This window comes from Pecten maximus, chromosome 16 (genome assembly GCF_902652985.1).
Source record: "Pecten maximus chromosome 16, xPecMax1.1, whole genome shotgun sequence".
NCBI classification, from domain to species: domain Eukaryota; kingdom Metazoa; phylum Mollusca; class Bivalvia; order Pectinida; family Pectinidae; genus Pecten; species Pecten maximus.
The window spans coordinates 626546-646316 of NC_047030.1; the positions used below are offsets into that span (position 1 = coordinate 626546).

The window sequence follows — 19771 nt, forward strand, 5'->3', positions numbered from 1 at the left end:
ATGGTTATAGCGTGGGAATCCGAACTGCTTTAAAGATTAATGAAGTCCAGACTCTCTAAGGTCTGAAAGACCTCAAGAATTGTTTTTAGAACATGCATTCATCACTATATGACTAGCAGCAATTTAAAGGAATTACCTCTATTTCCCTTATTGGGCCCCGCCCTTTTGGCCCCTCGGGAGTCAGAGTCACCATTTATGCAAAATCTGTTCCCCTTCCCCCAAGGATGTCTCTGACCAAATTGGGTTCAAATCCATTCATCACTTTATGACTAGTAGCGATTTAAAGGAATTACCTCTATTTCCCCTATTGGGCCCCGCCTCTTTGGCCCCTCGGGGGTCAGGGTCACCATTTATGCAAAATCTGTTCCCCTTCTGCCAAGGATGTTTCTGGCCAAATTTGGTCAAAATCCAATAAGAACTTTTTGACTATAGTAGAGATTTGAAGCAAAATGGATGGACGGACGACGGACGCTGCGCCATGACATAAGCTCACCAGACCTTCAATCCAGGTGAGCTAAAAACCTTCTAACTAGGAGGTATAAGTCACCTATATCTCTTATATTTAATCTTGTGAGGCTTCAAATAAATACTTACTGAATCAAATATGTTACTAGGCGAGTCAAATACACTGTATATCCATTCTTATTTATCCATACTTAACTCACACGAGTCAAATATTTATACTTAACTCACATGAGTCAAATATCCATACTTATAACTCGCATGAGTCAAATATCCATAATTAAGTCACACGAGTCAAATATCCAATTAACTCACACGAATCAAATATCCATAATTAATCGCACAAGTCAAATATCCACAATTAACTCACATGAGTCAAATATCCACAATTAGCTCACACACATCAAATATTCATATTTTAAAGTCTAATATTAAATATTAGGCAGGTTTACACAGCAGATATGGGGCCTGCCTGTCATCCAAACAGTCAATTTAACATACTGCATGGCTTAATTCACTTGAAGCTTTTGGAGATTTATGCTCCTCCTTGCTGACCAGTACAGGTCATGCCAAGGCTAAATTAACTGTATCAAAGGACATCTCATGTCCGCTTGTCAACTGCACACATGTGCAAATATATACTCAAAGCACCTGCTAGTCTTTATGTTCTCTGTCTCTCAGATAAACAAACCTTATCAAAGCAACTTCCCAGTCTGAATGTAATGGGCACAGATAAGACTTGCATGCAGATGTTATCTTGGGGGAATCTAATTACCCTTATCACCCAGTCTTGACCAGTCTGGCTCTATCTATGACCTCCCTGACCCTACGGTTATCTATGAAGGGAGGTTTCACTCCTGCACCTAATTTACATATTCTAATTAAACAGCCCCTTACTAACAAGGTAAGGATGTCAAGAGATCCAATCAGAAGACCACGCTCGGTCACATGGCTAAAGTTAATTTCTCCTCAGAAATTCTATCCAAATTGCCATTGTTGTTCTAACTGCTCGAACAAACAGTCATATTCCAAAACTCTCTGTGTTTTGTTGGCCTCTCATCAGAGACTGCTACAACTTCATCCATTCACCGAAATTGTCACAACTTAACAGTTACATCCTCAGCAAGACATTCTTCTAAAACACTCATCAGTTAAAGATATGTCAGGACGTGGAAAAGGTCAACCTCGTGGGCGCAAACGAAGGGCGCCTGAAGACAGTAATGACACTCTTAATTCTGCTGTCAGTACAACAGGCGGTAATGACAGCAACTGGGACCCTAATATGCCAGAAAACTGGACTATAGGTGAACTAAGGACACGACTGCTGGAGCAGAACATCAGACCACCATGTGGTTTTACCAAAACAATGCTGGTCAAACTGTACAAAGAAAATAATACCAGTGTTAGTGATGGTAACAGTGATGTTACGCCACCTACTGAGAATGACCTTACACAGCCTGGCTACCACAGCAGGAATCTCCCATCAAATGAGGCAATGAAGGCTCTACAAGCACATGTTACCAGGCTGGAGCAATTAATACTGTGCCAAAATACAGTAGCAGTCGGACAGGCCCCAGCTGTACCAGGTCATGTCCTGACTGCGACCTCAACAACCTCAACAACCTCACCGACCTTAGAGCCCCCAGCCGTAGCAGGAGGCATACCAAACAATTATGTGCCTCAGCCTGATGTCCTTCTTCAACAGACAGGAATTTCATCAGAATCTCTGCCATCAATAGAAGTCGTACCTCAAGCCATACGCCAGCAGATAATAGAAGGTAAGGACGTCAACTTAGCTCTACTATTACTGCCATCTTATGACTATGATTGCACACGCTACAATCGATTCACTGAAGTTGGGGGGCGTACTGTCCCGCTCCAAACAGACCCACGTCTATGTAAATCGCTCACCCTCGGAGAGTTTGTCAAGGCCTTCTCGATATACAGGAGCATCATGTGCGAATATTACCCTAATCGCAGACAGGAGCTAGACATCTACGAGCGAGACATAGTAGAACTAGCCACAACATACCCTGGTTCTGTATTCTATGAATACCATAAAGCTTTCGCCACTAGGGCAGCAGCACTATTACACCAGCGTGGCATTAAGGTCAACTGGGCGATTCGGGACAATCAACTTTACACCACGATATGTTCCGGATTTCGGAGTAACAGCTGCAAACTGTGCAACAACATGAATCATACAGAAGACTTCTGTTCTCTCATTTTGAATGGACTAGGATCATCAGCAAAAAACCATAAAGGAAACAATAGGAATGGGGACAGCAACACGGACAGTAAAGGAAGGACCAGTGTCATTCACCATGGTAAAGAGGTCTGCAACAATTACAATGACCAAGATGGCTGTAACCGTGACAATTGCCCCTACCTTCACATTAAGAAATCTTCAATTAAATCTGCTAAAACACATAAAACCAACGAATCAGATAAACAATGACAAAAGGCTAACCTCCAGGATTTCAAGGCGTCAACTCCTATCAATATAGCAGCACTGGAGAGAGAACTAAAAAACCACCCTGATAAGAACTTTGTGCAGTCTTTGATTTCTGGATTATCAGACGGCTTTGACACTGGAATGTCTGCATTACCAGAGACATCTCTAATCTGCAAGAACTTAAAAAGTGCCACTTCTGAACCAGACATCGTCGATGAGCTTATAACTAGCGAAGTTAACAAGAAATTCTTAATTGGCCCTTATACAGAACCCCCTTTTGATATATACAGGATTAACCCAATTGGAATAGCGACAGGGAAGTACTCTGACAAGAAACGTCTAATCGTGGACCTTTCTGCCCCCCCATGACTCCGAAGGTAACAGCATCAACGAATTAATTGCTAAAGAGGAATACTCATTGTCGTACATTAGTGTTGATGATGCCGTAAATCAAATCCAGCATACAGGAAGACACTCCAAGCTGTGTAAACTTGACATAACAGATGCCTTTAAACTTATACCTGTTTCTCCAAAACTCTGGCCATTCTACGGTATATGCTGGAAACAACAGTACTATTTTTATACCAAACTCACTTTTGGGTGTCGTTCCAGTCCTAAGATCTTTGACCTTTTATCAACCGCTCTCTGTTGGATTTTATCAACTAACTATCAGATAGAATACATAATTCACTACCTGGATGACTTTCTTACAATCGACAGACCAAATGTGGTAGCTGAACGAACAATGGCAATTTTGTCCAAGGTTTTTACAGCACTCAATATTCCAGTGTCTCCTCACAAAACATTGGGTCCATCTGAGAGTTTAGAGTTTCTAGGAATCACTCTGGACACTAGTAACATGGAAGCACGCCTGCCGGCAAATAAAGTGCAGAGAATAACTCAAACAATCAAATCTTTCTGTAAACGCAAAAAGGTCACAAAGCGCGAACTATTAAGCCTTTTGGGACATATGAACTTTGCTAGTCGGGTGATAATTCAAGGACGCTCGTTTATATCTTATCTCTTAAATCTTGCCGCCTCAGTCAAACAGTTGCATCATCATGTACAACTTACTGGGGCCTGTCAGCAGGACTTATTTATGTGGTATACTTTCACAGATCAATGGAACGGAAATTCAGTCTTCCTCCAGGAGACGACAACATTAGCTCATGATATAAATCTCTACACAGATGCAGCCGGAGGAATTGGATTTGGTGCTTTTTATGACGGTCAGTGGTTCCACGGTCACTGGCCACATCAAATATCCTTGAACAATTCGGAAATGTCAATTGCTTTCATGGAGTTATATCCTATCGTACTGGCCTGTATGATATGGGGACACAAGTGGTCAGGTCTCAGAATTAGACTACACTGTGACAATCAAGCAACTGTTGATATCGTCAGGAAAGGACGTTCTAAATGCGCTTATATCATGCCATTTATGCGACGTTTAACTTGGTGTACTTTTATCCACAACTTCGTTCTCACAGCCGTGCATATTCCTGGAAAACAGAATAATATTGCTGATGCCTTATCTCGTTTCCAGATGGACCGGTTCCACGACTTGGCACCAGCAGCAGAGAAGAGCCAAAATCCCATTCCGGATTACGACAATGTGCCTCTATACTAGAACCAGCAGTGCGTGACCTATGGAATGCTGCAGTGGCTCATTCGACTAGAACTACCTACACATCAGGTGTTTCCTGTTTCAAGAACTTCATCCTCATGAAAGGTATAAACAACCAAGCAAGTGTGTTTACCAACGTTACAGAAGAATTATTAATACTCTTCGTGACTCATTGTTATCATAACCTCAGATTGAAATATTCTACAATTAAGCTGTATCTATACGGAATTAAGTTCCATTGTACTATGCAGGGGCTCAGCAACCCGCTTGTGAATACTCATGGGTTACCACTTTACCGACTCCAGACCATATTACGGGGATTAAAGAAACTACAGGGAACTCCGGTAAAACCTAGACTCCCCATAACTTTCAACATATTGTCTAAGTTATGCTCAGCATTTCGACAGGGTGTTTTCGATCCTGCCACAGACACTACTATGGAGGCTGCCTGCTGTGTGGCCTTCTTCGCATTCTTACGGTGCGGAGAATTCACATGCACCACTAACACATTTGATTCTTCAATTCACTTGTGTATCAGCGACATTCAAGTAGCACCGGACAGTAACAGCATGACATTGTGCCTCAAGGCGTCCAAAACCGACCCCTTTCGTCAAGGAGTCACCATTCACCTGTTCCGCACCCATCACCATGTATGTGCTGTAGCCGCTGTCATCAGAATGCTAACAGAAAGATTCATGAATGGTTGTCGTCCTTCGGACCCCCTATTTTCCATTCATTCTGCTGCCTTGACTCGACATGTTTTCATTGACAAACTAAGACAGACCTTGATCCAACTAGGTCTAAATCATTCACTATACACAGGACATTCCTTCAGAATAGGAGCCGCAACTACTGCCGCCCAGTCAGATGTCCCCGATCACCTCATCAAAGTGCTTGGACGCTGGCAATCGGATAGCTACTGTCGATACATCCGTACCCCTCATCATATTCTCCGGAAAGCTCAAGCAGAAATGTGCAAGATTTCACCTGATACTTAGTAGCCTAGTGGCTGCCTTCTGTGTTCAGGAGTGTCTAAGTGTGTACTCTTTATAGGGCGAGTATATCTATAATGAGTACTAATTATTCCACTGGATTAACATGTATATTGATGTGCTAATCTGTCATCATTCACACAGGATTTATGTGCATATTCCATTGGATTTATATGTGTGTAAATGTGCTTATCTGTCGCCATTCAGATGGGATATATGTGTGTATTCGTTTAGGGCGAGTATATCTAAACGGTACTATTACGGCCCTCATACTCAACAACTAACAGAAACGAAGGTAACACAACACATTCTGTAGCCATGCAGGCCAGCATTCTTGTAAGGATTACATCTGGACATTCCGAATTGGGATACAGAACCGAACTAAATGTTTACTAGTCATTGACATTAGTACCCTGTTTTCTTTTACACCTAAGTACCTCTGAGGACAATAACTGTATTCGATACTGAGGCATTCTGCCAGAATTTGTCTATGACTTGCTGTATATCTTCTCAATTATGTCATATTCTCCCGGTGGCGCTGGGGATAAAGGTGTCTCATACCCTACATTCCCTCTTTGGGGTCCTCGTATCATCACATGCTTATAAACCATGTCTCTCATACTCCTTTGGGCCTATGGCAGTAAACTGACACCATGTAATAACATAATAACATGGACTATTAATGATGCCAGACTACTGCTATACACCACAAATCGGTCAATCCAACCCCAGAACCAAGGGTTAGCTGGACTGCATACATCAACTCTATCTGGCCCAGGGTAAGACAGCAAGTCGAACCCCAAGCCTAAGTGATGTAACTCCCAACTCTTGTTGACTCCTGGACATTTGAGCGACCAGGCTATGGTACCCATGAGCTTCAGGTCAGCCATACCTCCAAGTCATGTTCTCAACGGTTGTTGGCCATAGCTTTTCAGCACCATGCTCTTCAGCATTACGGGGTTCAAATAGCCCACGGCTATACCCCACCCGGTCCAAGGGAGGTAACTGCTAAGGTGATATGCACCCCTTATCTGCAAACTTTTTAATAAATACTGTAAATTTATTTTACATCGTTTGTTATTTTGTTGTGTAAATTAAAGTCTAATATTAAATATTAGGCAGGTTTACACAGCAGATATGGGGCCTGCCTGTCATCCAAACAGTCAATTTAACATACTGCATGGCTTAATTCACTTGAAGCTTTTGGAGATTTATGCTCCTCCTTGCTGACCAGTACAGGTCATGCCAAGGCTAAATTAACTGTATCAAAGGACATCTCATGTCCGCTTGTCAACTGCACACATGTGCAAATATATACTCAAAGCACCTGCTAGTCTTTATGTTCTCTGTCTCTCAGATAAACAAATCTTATCAAAGCAACTTCCCAGTCTGAATGTAATGGGCACAGATAAGACTTGCATGCAGATGTTATCTTGGGGGAATCTAATTACCCTTATCACCCAGTCTTGACCAGTCTGGCTCCATCTATGACCTCCCTGACCCTACGGTTATCTATGAAGGGAGGTTTCACTCCTGCACCTAATTTACATATTCTAATTAAACAGCCCCTTACTAACAAGGTAAGGATGTCAAGAGATCCAATCAGAAGACCACGCTCGGTCACATGGCTAAAGTCAATTTCTCCTCAGAAATTCTATCCAAATTGCCATTGTTGTTCTAACTGCTCGAACAAACAGTCATACCATCCACCTCCCCACCGCCACCTTTATTTAATTGGTTGCTTGTGACTTTATCAGTTTCAACCTTTGGGCCTATGGCAGTAAACTGACACCATGTAATAACATAATAACATGGACTATTAATGATGCCAGACTACTGCTATACACCACAAATCGGTCAATCCAACCCCAGAACCAAGGGTTAGCTGGACTGCATACATCAACTCTATCTGGCCCAGGGTAAGACAGAAAGTCGAACCCCAAGCCTAAGTGATGTAACTCCCAACTCTTGTTGACTCCTGGACATTTGAGCGACCAGGCTATGGTACCCATGAGCTTCAGGTCAGCCATACCTCCAAGTCATGTTCTCAACGGGTTGTTGGCCATAGCTTTTCAGCACCATGCTCTTCAGCATTACGGGGTTCAAATAGCCCACGGCTATACCCCACCCGGTCCAAGGGAGGTAACTGCTAAGGTGATATGCACCCCTTATCTGCAAACTTTTTAATAAATACTGTAAATTTATTTTACATCGTTTGTTATTTTGTTGTGTAAACATTCAGTTAAGCAATGGCACATGTTGGGGAAATTATTTTTGAAATACTGAATTCAGTATTCATATTCAATACTTTCACCATTTACAATGTGGGGGTATGATAATTGCTGTGTATACCTTGTCAAAGCAGAATGTGTTGATGGTCCCGCTAACATTGATACAGTTAGGTAGAATACAGTAGATGTTGTTTTTCTTGAGACGGTTCTGAGCAAAGACGATGCCGACAGTGAGAGCAGCAGGAAGGGCAGGGGGTACAGCTATAGTGATGAGATCGAGGGACCGCAGGACAATTTCACCCGGTTCATCTCCGTCAATCACCTAAAACATGAAAATCAGATCAGTTCTTCAGGATGAGTAGCACTTTTATTGAAATAACAAGAGGGTCAGAGGGCCTGTATCACTCACCTGGTTGGATTTGATCAAACATCAAAATAAGGTTCATGTTCATGGTTATTTGGGTGGGGATCTCAACTGCTTCAAAGATATAAACCAGAAATGAAGCACCCGGAGAAAATCTACAAGGTTGGGCAGGTGAACCCATACCATTTCATGTCTGACCATGGAATAAAACCCAGGCCAGTGAATTTAAGTGTGTTACTACTATGCCACTAAAAATAGCGTCGACCCCTGTATACCTACCATCAGTACTATGGTATAGACAAAGCCAACTCCTGCTATGATGGCTAGAATCCCTATGAATATGTAAGTGTCTCGGTTAAACTTGAAGTCGACAGGCTTGGGATGTAGGATGGACCTCACCAGTTCTCCTTTAGATGTTGTGAATCCTACAGAGAAATATTTTAAGTTTTAACATCATTCTGTGAATAGATCTATATATAAGTGTAAAAAGGGGTTTTCTTCTTTTAGGGTTACAAGTTCTGGTAAACTTGTGGAATGCATCATAAAATCTTATCGTATAAGACATATTTTTTTCCTGTACATTTATATAGATCTGATTTCACTGATGTAAGAAGCTACAACTGCTAAATAATAAAGTGTAAATAAGCTACAACTGCTAAATAATAAAGTGTCTAAAGCTATCAGACCCTAGTTTCATCAATATTTCTAAACCAAAGTTAGGAAACCTTAACTTAAATTTCTTTTTTTTTTTTATTTGTAAAAAGCATTTTTGATTTAAGAAAAAATCTTAGAATTTTTCTTAAGTTCTGTAAGGCTTCCCTATGCAAAATTACAAGTTAAGAAAAATTGAGTAAGCTGAAGCCTGGTAGTTTGTAATATATGTGTAACAGGAGAGGAGAAAATGTAGCGGCCAGACCAGGGTTCGAACCCGGGACCTCCGAACACTAGCCGGATGCTCTACCAATTGAGCTACCTGGTCACCGATGATCAACCCAGTCCAGTCCTGCTACATATGTATTAGAATTTGCTTGTCTCCAATAATTAATATTTACCAGTTCTAACAACAACTGCCCTCACTCGCTGGTCGCCATAGTAACGTGTCTGTATGACCTTTGTCCCACAAAACAAAACATGAAGTGCATGTTCCTTTATATTGAATAGCTTGTCTTCTGTTCTTGCCTCACTTGGATTTGGAAGCGGAGTCTTAGTCACAGGAACACTTTCACCTATAATTGTATAACAAGAGCCTGAACAACCAAGACTTTCAAATAAATATCAAATTTTCATTAAATCATACATGTTAAATTATTACAATGTGATAACAATCTAAGAAGATATCATCTTTAAGGCGATTTCTTGTTGGAAAAGTAATCATTCAATAATTTATCTAACACAATAGAGTACACTGCATTTAAAAATAGTATCATGTAATGCTTTCAGAGGCAGTATCTCTTTATAAGAAAAAATACATAATCTACTCTCAAAATTATACAATTTCCACAAACTTCAAGTACTTTCTATTCAATATACAGTGCCGTGAGGTCTTAACACTGTCTTAAACTGTTGTAAACTGAAATGTAAGTTTGCTTGAATTAAATGAAACAAGAATTCCACGAAAGTGAATGTTTCCTGTGCAAAGTTGGGTGATCACATGAGTTATTGCATGGAAACAGATTTTCTATTTATAGTAATTGTAACCTTGACCTTTGAACATTGGACCAGTAAAAAAACAATCCCATGCAGGCACATGTGGTAAGAAAAAACTGCATGAAGTTTTAGCTTGATTGGCCCAAGGGACTTGACTTACAGCACGGAAACAAATTTCATATTTTTAGAAAGAGTGACTTTGACCTTTGACATTCGGACTGAAAAGCAATCCCAAGCAAGCACTTTTGGTAAGGAAGATCTGTATGATGTTTGAGCTTGATCGGCCAAAGGGAACTTGACTTAAGGAACAGAAACAAATTTTCTATTTTTAGTAACAGTGACCTTGACCTTTGACCTTTGGACCTGAAAAGCAATCCCAAGCAAGCACTTTTGGTAAGAAAGATCTGCATGATGTTTGAGCTTGATTGGCCAAAGGGAACTTGACTTAAGGAACAGAAACAAATTTTCTATTTTTAGTAACAGTGACCTTGACCTTTGACCTTTGGACCTGAAAAGCGATCCCAAGCAAGCACTTGTGATAAGGAAGATATGCATGAAGTTTGATCGGCCCAAGGGAACTTGAAATATTGCAGGGATACCTATGTGCGGACAACGCCGACGCTGACATAGCGATACCTGTCACCTGCCATTTGCAGGCAAAACAAAAAATTCTAAATTTCTGGAAAAGAATACACCATCTTATAGCATCTATACCTCTATCCCTCTCATCAGTAAATAACTATAATAATGTATATATATACCGGTACCGTTTATATATCTTGTCACATTACTCTGTGATAATTTATAACTTCTGACCCTTTGACCTTGACCAATCACCAAAATTGATCTGGATGTGACTATGAAAAAAACTAAGGACAAACAGACAGACACAGAGACAAACTAAGGATGAGCAGACAGACACAGAGACAAACTAAGGACAAACAGACAGATACAGAGACAAACTAAGGATGAACAGACAGACAAATAAAGGATGAACAGACAGACACAGAGACAAACTAAGGATGAACAGACAGACACAGACAAACTAAGGATGAACAGACAGACACAGACAGATACAGAGACAAACTAAGGATGAACAGACAGACAGAGACATACTAAAGACAAACAGACAGATACAGAGACAAACTAAGGACAAACAGACAGATACAGAGACAAACTAAGGACAAACAGACACAGAGACAAACTAAGAATGAACAGACAGTCAGAGAAAAAGTAAGGATGACCAGACAGACAGAGACAAACTAAGGACGAACAGACAGTCAGAGATAAACTAAGGATGAAAGACAGATACAGAGACAAACTAAGGACAAACAGACAGATACAGAGACAAACTAAGGATGAACAGACACAGAGACAAACTAAGGATGAACAGACAGTCAGAGAAAAAGTAAGGATGACCAGACAGACAGAGACAAACTAAGGATGAACAGACACAGAGACAAAATAAGGATGAACAGACAGATACAGAGACAAACTAAGGATGACCAGACAAAGAGAGAAACTAAGGATGAACAGACAGACAGACAAACTAAGGATGACCAGACAGACACAGAGACAAACTAAGGACAAACAGACAGATACAGAGACAAACTAAGGATGAACAGACACAGAGACAAACTAAGGATGAACAGACAGACAGAGACAAACTAAGGATGAACAGACACAGAGACAAAGTAAGGATGACCAGACAGACAGAGACAAACTAAGGATGAACAGACACAGAGACAAACTAAGGATGACCAGACAGACACAGAGACAAAGTAAGGATGACCAGACAGACAGAGACAAATTAAGGATGAACAGACAGACAGAGACAAACTAAGGATGAACAGATAGACAGAGACAAACTAAAGATGACCAGACATACAAAGAGACAAAGTGGTTGATACATTCTCTTTCTTTACTAAGTTGGTGTATAATTACAGGTTGTCATTCAATATACCTGTAAGCATGCTCTCATTGACGATACAGTTACCGCAGGTTAGAACAGCATCACATTGCATGATACATCCGTGTCGAGGGATCTCTATAACATCCCCAGGCACCAAGTCTTCCGAGGAGATGTCTTCATACACTACAATGTACATCAAATAATTACTGATATATAAACACTGAGGAGATCTCATTAACTTAATTCAAAATGAATAACATCTGAACATCTTCATTAGTTACATTGCAATTACAATTTTCACATTTTACCTATTCAAAATTTCTCTGTGTCCCCCTAGGGTGTAATTTCTCTGTCATCCCCTAGGTTGTAATTTCTCTGTCACAACCTAGGTTGTAATTTCTCTATCACAACCTAAAGTGTGATTTCTCTGTCAACCACTATGGTGCGATTTCTCTGTCATCCCCTAGGGTATAACTTCTGTGTCAACCCCTAGGGTATAATTTCTCTGTCAACCCCTAGGTTGTAATTTCTCTGTCACCCCCTAAGTTGTAATTTCTCTGTCAACCCCTAAGGTGTAATTTCTCTGTCAACCCCTAGGGTGTGAAATCTCTGTCACCCCCTAGAGTGTAATTTCTCTGTCACCCCCTAGGGTATAATTTCTCTGTCAACCCCTAGGGTATAATTTCAGTGTCAACCCCTAGGGTATAATTTCTCTGTCAACTCCTTAGGTGTAATTCTCTGTCACCCCCTAGGTTGTAATTTCTCTGTCACCCCCTAGGTTGTAATTTCTCTGTCACCCCCTAGGTTGTAATTTCTCTGTCACCCCCTAGGCTGTTATATCTCTGTCAAACCTAGGATGTGATTTCTCTGTCACCCCCTAGGATGTGATTTCTCGGTCAACCCCTAGGTTGTAATTTCTCTGTCACCACTAGGTTGTAATTTCTCTGTCACCCCCAGGATGTGATTTCTCTGTCACCCCTAGGATGTGATTTCTCTGTCAACCCCTAGGCTGTTATATCTCTGTCAACCCCAGGATGTGATTTCTCTGTCACCCCTAGGATGTGATTTCACTGTCAACCCCTAGGTTGTAATTTCTCGGTCACCCCCTAAGGTGTAATTTCTCTGTCACCCCCTAGGGTATAATTTCTAAGTCAACCCCTACAGTGTAATTTCTCTGTCAACCCCTAGGGTATAAATTCTGTGTCAACCCCTAGGTTGTAATTTCTCTGTCAACCCCTAGGGTATAAATTCTGTGTCAACCCCTAGGTTGTAATTTCTCTGTCAACCCCTAGGGTATAAATTCTGTGTCAACCCCTAGGTTGTAATTTCTCTGTCAACCCCTAGGGTATAATTTCTTTGTCAACCACTACAGTGTGACTCCTCTGTCACCCCTAGGGTGTTATATCTCTGTCAACCCTAGGGTGTGATTTCTCTGTCATCCCCTAGGGTGTAATCCTCTGCCACCCCTAGAGTGTGATTCCTCTGTCACCCCTATGATGTGATTTCTCTGTCACCCCTAGGGTGTGATTTCTCTGTCACCCCTAGGGTGTGATTTCTCTGTCACCCCAAGGATGTGATTTCTCTGTCACCCCTAGGATGTGATTTCTCTGTCAACCCCTAGAGTGTGATTTCTCTGTTGACCTCTAGGATGTAATTTCTCTGTCACCCATTGGGTGTGAAATCATGGCAACAATACAATGATGTCACATCAACAATGCATGGCATTTCATGTTTGTTTGTTTGAATTTTTTTTTTTTTTATATTTGAACACCTGGACCTTCGTGACTACTATTACATAGTTTATATATATATATATATATATGAGAAAAACAATCATTCCCTACCTGGTGAATGTGACAGAAATCTCCAACCGTCAGGGCGATATTCCTATTGCCTAAACCTCACCAGAGCATTGGGTTAGACAACTTAGAATATCATCTATAGGTAAACATATGGTTCCCTCTAATTGGAGATTTCTTTATCACGCCCCTCAAGGTAGGGGAAGATTCTATAAATAAATGAAAGGAAAACCCCAATGGAATATTATCCCTAACAAAATCTTCTATTACAAAATTCCTGTTTAATATGATATGGATTCCATTTAATTTCCTTTTATGATAGGTACTAGTCAGTGTAAATTAAAGTCAGATTCACAATAAAACTTTGAACAGTTCAACATTTTTCTCTTTCACATAAATACCTCCAGTGTCTCGACACACAGTCACTATGGTTGATGAAGCAATTGTGTTACGGAGAGTCCTCTGCATCTGATACGAAGGAAGATGAATGTTGGGTCACCATGGATACAGATAAAGGCCACATTGATTACGACAATATGTTTAAATTTTGTAATGTATTAAATATATTGTGCTCTATCAAAATGTTAATAACTGTTGGTACATGTATTAATTCTGGGAACAATGTAGGTACGCAAAAAGGATGCAAAAATTTCTATTTATTTTTTTAAGTTTATTCATTATCTAAAATTAGATGCAATAAAATCTTAAACTAAAGTGTTTATTGATTTTTGGCATTGAATGAAATGTTAAATGACCAATTTCAATATAGTGAAATTCAAAATAATGCAACAAGTGTACACATTAATCATTTTATACAATAAAGTTTAAATTAAGGTATTGTTGATGTTTGACATTAAATCCAGAAACGGTTCGATGTGTACACCCCATTATGTGACATTTGACCTTTTAAAATTACTGGTTTGACCTTGAATGCCTACCTTTCGTGTCTGGTATATGAAGACGGTGATGGAGATTATGGACATGAGGACAATACATGAAGCGTAGTAATAATATTCATCAGCATACCACAGGGAACAGGAAAACACTTGGAAGATGTAGAAAGGGGAGATAATCTAATAAAAAACAATAAAATTTGGTTTGCTGGTTTATCACCCCAATGAACAACCTGGGTCATTTTGAGGCAGGGTCTCCTTGTAGTAGTTAGTGACTACCTCACTGAACAACATACAGAAGGCTCATCACATGTCATCAAGAATAATTGGGGTAAAGTGTCTAGCCCAAAGACTCGACCACAACAGCACAGATTGGTCAGTTTTCTCACACGCATGAAAATATTCATAAATTACATTTTGGTACATGAAGAAAGAGCAGATAAAATTATGGAAGTAATATCCATACAACACTATATCCAATTTATGAGCTACTTTCATAGAGAAAGAAGAGGCCTATGGCTCAAACGTTCAACTGGTCTGGAAATTATTGCTCTATACACCTAAAACTAGACCCAGAACATGTAGATTTTTCTGTTAACTATTCTATGATCTATTTCAATCTAACAATACAATGCTATTGTCATTTAATACTTTCTATCCTGTCTGCTCTTAATGTCTGTTAATATCTTCTTGACATTCATCCCCTTAACACTGCACAGCTACATGTCACGAAAGCCTTCGAAAGTTCACTTCAATATATAGGTTACCAAAGGTCAAAAGTCAAATTGGTCATCTATTTTTACTAATCTGGTGTACTTTTAATTTGCATATCTTATACAATGTACATTTATGCCAAAGGTAAATATATAGATCACCAAAAGTTACAGGTCAAAGTGACCATTAATGATTGATATACTTTTTGTCCAAGGTCGAAAGTTAGTTTGGTCAAATGATATTGTTCTACCTATAGCAAGATGATAATTCTGATTAGTTTGCTAGTTAATAGCTATTAGGTCTGAAAATGTCATTTGCATCTATGAGACATTGAAATTTTGCCCCCATCTTACTCCAAAGAAATAGCTCACATGAGCCTCTAGCTGTTCTGCTAAGTTACAGTGATAACACATTAAAGGTGACATTTCTATACAGTCAGATAAAATGTGACTTTGTCATATTTGTTTTTATCATCACTATTTTTATTTTATGGATGATATATCACAGAAATAGCAAGACTCCAAACATTTACATACCTGTTTAACGAGGAGCTCGATCACAGGTGTCACGTGTACATTTATGGAGTTGACACCATAGATTACCCTCCTGGAATAAAAATATAAACACTGGTTAACTTAATATTTAACTTAAAATAGTAGACATGGGCTATCTTTAGTGACTTATTTGTTCCCCCTAAAAAACAGTCATTCTGAGAGAATTGCTAAAGCAATATGTGTCCCCTACTGGCCCCAGTAATACGTGTCCCCTACTGGCCCCCACTTAAAAAGTAACAACGACCTTGACCCAAAACCCTGAAACTCAAACTTGATCTGTAGCTACTCATACTGAAGTTACATACCAACTTTCACCAACATACCTTGAACCATAGCTGGGAAAAGTGCTTAAAAACTGAGTGGACGGACTGACAGACAGACGGACGGAAGAAACCTATAGTCCCCCCGATTTTACAGTAGGGGACTTAATAAATCCCAACTTCCTCAACTGTGTATAACAATGCAGTTAAAGTTACATCAAAATAACCAACTCTATGGGAAATTGTACTCAATCTTCCTTTCACCTATCACCAATACTTGAATGATAGTGCTAAAACTCACAACGCTCTTTAATATGCACCTTAGCTAGCTGGGCACCAAACAAAAAGTAAACAAAAAGTATAATATATATACAAAGACCATATTTGAAACAGGAAAGGATTTAAACATAGGTCAGTGACTTTCAGGGCCCAGTATTGTATACCAGAACAGTAAACAAATTGCACAGTACCTATCAACAATCGGGGTAATTATCAAATCCAACTGGGGTCGTATTTCTATATTGAAACAGAAGAGGTCAAATTGGTCCGTATATCTCGCATGTAATCAGCATTTATGAAGCACTAACTTTATTACAAGACATGATTATGTGAATTATAAACATAATATTTGATGCGGATCCAAAATAATAACCTTTTTAAGGAATTTTGTAGCTTTTCATCAAAACAGGCTGAGTTATTTAGAAGTAGCTTAAGAAATTTGAACACATTTGACACCTGTGAAAGTGAGTCAATATCATTCATTTTAACTAACTGTTTATCTCTTTATTCCAGCATGATACTGGTAAAAAATCATGACACTGGGCCTCCTGCTAACTGAGAAGAACTGATATAAAGTTGATACTGGATGGACGACCAACACTATTATATGTTTACTTCCACTTCGGACGACCAACACTGTACCTATTATATGTTATCATATTCCACTTCAGTTGAGCTAGTCACACTTACTTCTTTATCTGTGTGTCCACGCTGAAGCCTTTCTGTCGATGGAAGAACGAACAACTGGTGGAATCAACTAATCCACTGTAACAGAATAATAAAACACTCACGTATACAATAATAGGCTAGTAAGCGTCAAGATTTATACAAAATAATAAAACACTCACGTATACAATAATAGGCTAGTAAGCGTCAAGATTTATACAAAATAATAAAACACTCACGTATACAATAATAGGCTAGTAAGCGTCAAGATTTATACAGAATAATAAAACACCCACATATACAATAATAGGCTAGTAAGCATCAAGATTTATACAAAATAATAAAACACCCACGTATACAATAATAGGCTAGTTAGCGTCAAGATTTATACAGAATAATAAAAACACTTACGTATACAATAATAGGCTAGTAAGCGTCAAGATTTATACAAAATAATAAAACACTCACGTATACAATAATAGGCTAGTAAGCGTCAAGATTTATACAGAATAATATGTAAATGTATGATTCTTGTAAGGTATCCAATATTGAAAAGTTATTTGTCCTCATAAAAAAATCTGCTTTAATTTTGTAGATTTTTCATATGATTGGTATTTGAAAGCAAGGATTACAAAATATCACAAGTGATAAAGATCCGCTGGAAATAAAGTTCTATTTGAGTGAATTAAAGTAAAGGCAATAACTCTGTAAGTAAGGGAGAGCCAGATAGCGAATTTGTCCAAAATATTGGCATAATAAACTCATGTTACAAGTTTCATAAAATTCTGTGGAGACATATTGTTGTAAGAGCACTGCAAGATGAATTAAGCAAAGGGCAATAACTCTTATTTCCATATTTCCATAATAAAATCATACCCAATGTATTAAATTTCATGAATTTGCCTAATCTGAACTGGTTGATAATTTCGATTTTCCAAGGAATATAAAAATAAAAAAAATCTAATACTTACTACCAATGCTTTGTGTTAATCGCATGTGAATTGAAAACATTTCACTCTAATGTACTTAAAGATATATAGAATATAGGCCTATATTACCTGGCTTTTTCAAAGAGCTGTCCATCAGCATTCCACAAAAATTTCACTTTCTTTGTGACGAAAAATCGGACTAATCTGATTTGCTGTTCCTGAAAATAAAAAACATAGGTTAATGCTGTTTTAGATTATGTAAGCTATATATATATTTGCCATTCTTTCATTGAATTCTGTGTTTTCGGGTATTTTCATGAAAATGTAAGTCATGTCTCCTTAGCAATTTTCTCCTATAATTTAAATTAAAAAAATCTTGTCCATAATTGGATTAACATTTATAGTATAATCAATAAATTTTTCAGTTTCTGAAAATCATTCCAAAAGATAACTAGGGAACAAGGGGAACCAACATATTAAGTTCGAGACACATCCTTCCAGTACTTCACAAGAAATTAAGCTATAAGTGTTGGGATTGTATGTATAAAGACAGTGAGCCCAACATGGACGTTCTTTTGATGGTCCAATTTAATAGAGAGTATTGTTGATCAACTTGAGACTGAGACTTGAAATTAAGATTGTAACATGACCAGCATAAGGCCTCTTGGCCTCTCAGTTATTGAAGAAGTTGTTTGAATATTGAAAAAAATTTGGCCACTATGACAGTGAAAGTAGCTCAAGGTCATTCATATTGAATATTTGGATGACATTATTTAAAAGATTTTAGCACATTTGATCCTCATGACCTTGAATGCTGTTCAAGGTCATTCATTTGAACAAACTAGGTAGCTATTCCCCAAAGCATGCTATAAGCCCAATATTAGGTCTCTGGGCCTCTAAGTTATTGAGAACAAGTTGTTTAAAGTTTTTAACATATTTGATCCTGTGACCTTGAATGTAGGTCAAGGTCAATCATCTGACCAAAGTAGGCAGCCATTCCCCCTTACATGCTACAGGTCCAATATCAGGTCTCTGGGCCTCTTGGTTATTGAGAAGTTGTTTAATGTTTTAACATATTTGATCCTGTGACCTTGAATGTAGGTCAAGGTCAATCATCTGACCCAACTAGGCAGCCATTTCCCCCTTACATGCTACAGGCCCGATATCGGGTCTCTGTGCCTCTTGGTTATTGAGAAGAACTTGTTTAAATGTAAAAGTCACCAGATGGATGCCAGACAGACATTGGACACCACATCTTTGGGCAGGTGAGCTAAAATTGCATAAACAGTTGATGTACTCCCTCACTCACCATATTTCCAGCCTCCACAGACTCTTCATTTTCATCAAATTTTGTAAAACTGACAGTAGAAGTGCCTCTCTCTAGTTTTGGTCTGTTTCAGGAATATAAAATCTGAATTAATATTAAGTACAAACAAGACAATTCAGAAAATTACAGTCCCCTAACGCAAAAGTCTAAGAGGCAATCTGACTAATTTGATCAATGATATCGTCCATTCTAGAATGTAAAATCAACTTTGCTAATTTGAACTGATAATGTCACTTATTTAAATTAGGTAAATTACCAATTTAAATGTATTATCTTGATACTGCTTCCTGAATAAGAAATACTTGATACCCAAATCCAGTTTATTGTATTTAAAAGAAAATATTACACCTTAAATGTGCATACAGACATATCAGGATCATCTACATGTATACTGTATGGAAACCGAGTACGGTATCTAAGGATCACATACATGGAAAAAAAATCTTTTTTTTTGGCCTCCATCGCAGTTGTTTTGAAGGCTGTCTTTGATGAAGATCAAAGGTCACAAGTTAAAGTGACCGACTTTTGGTACATGACATACCACCTCATTTATAGTTAAACCCATGTCCCTAGTATGGCGTACCAGTGTTAAGAGGTGTAGGAGATAGAGCCAAGACAAGATAATGTGCGGGTCTCAGGTCGGAAGGACAAAGTATGGAC

General features: G+C 38.8%; 1 protein-coding gene across 1 annotated transcript in view; it reads right to left on the reverse strand.

Moving 5' to 3' along the window:
- Nucleotides 1–19771, reverse strand: part of LOC117344595 (probable cation-transporting ATPase 13A3) — a 78242-nt gene that overhangs the window by 29333 nt on the left and 29138 nt on the right. The window contains exons 5-14 of the mRNA XM_033907398.1: nt 19094–19175; nt 17914–18002; nt 16880–16954; nt 15633–15702; nt 14428–14562; nt 13891–13957; nt 11742–11873; nt 9184–9357; nt 8411–8556; nt 7889–8089 (exon numbers count right to left, since the gene is read on the reverse strand). Coding sequence (XP_033763289.1) covers nt 7889–8089; nt 8411–8556; nt 9184–9357; nt 11742–11873; nt 13891–13957; nt 14428–14562; nt 15633–15702; nt 16880–16954; nt 17914–18002; nt 19094–19175 — 1171 coding nt within the window. The remainder of the gene's footprint in view (nt 1–7888; nt 8090–8410; nt 8557–9183; nt 9358–11741; nt 11874–13890; nt 13958–14427; nt 14563–15632; nt 15703–16879; nt 16955–17913; nt 18003–19093; nt 19176–19771) is intronic.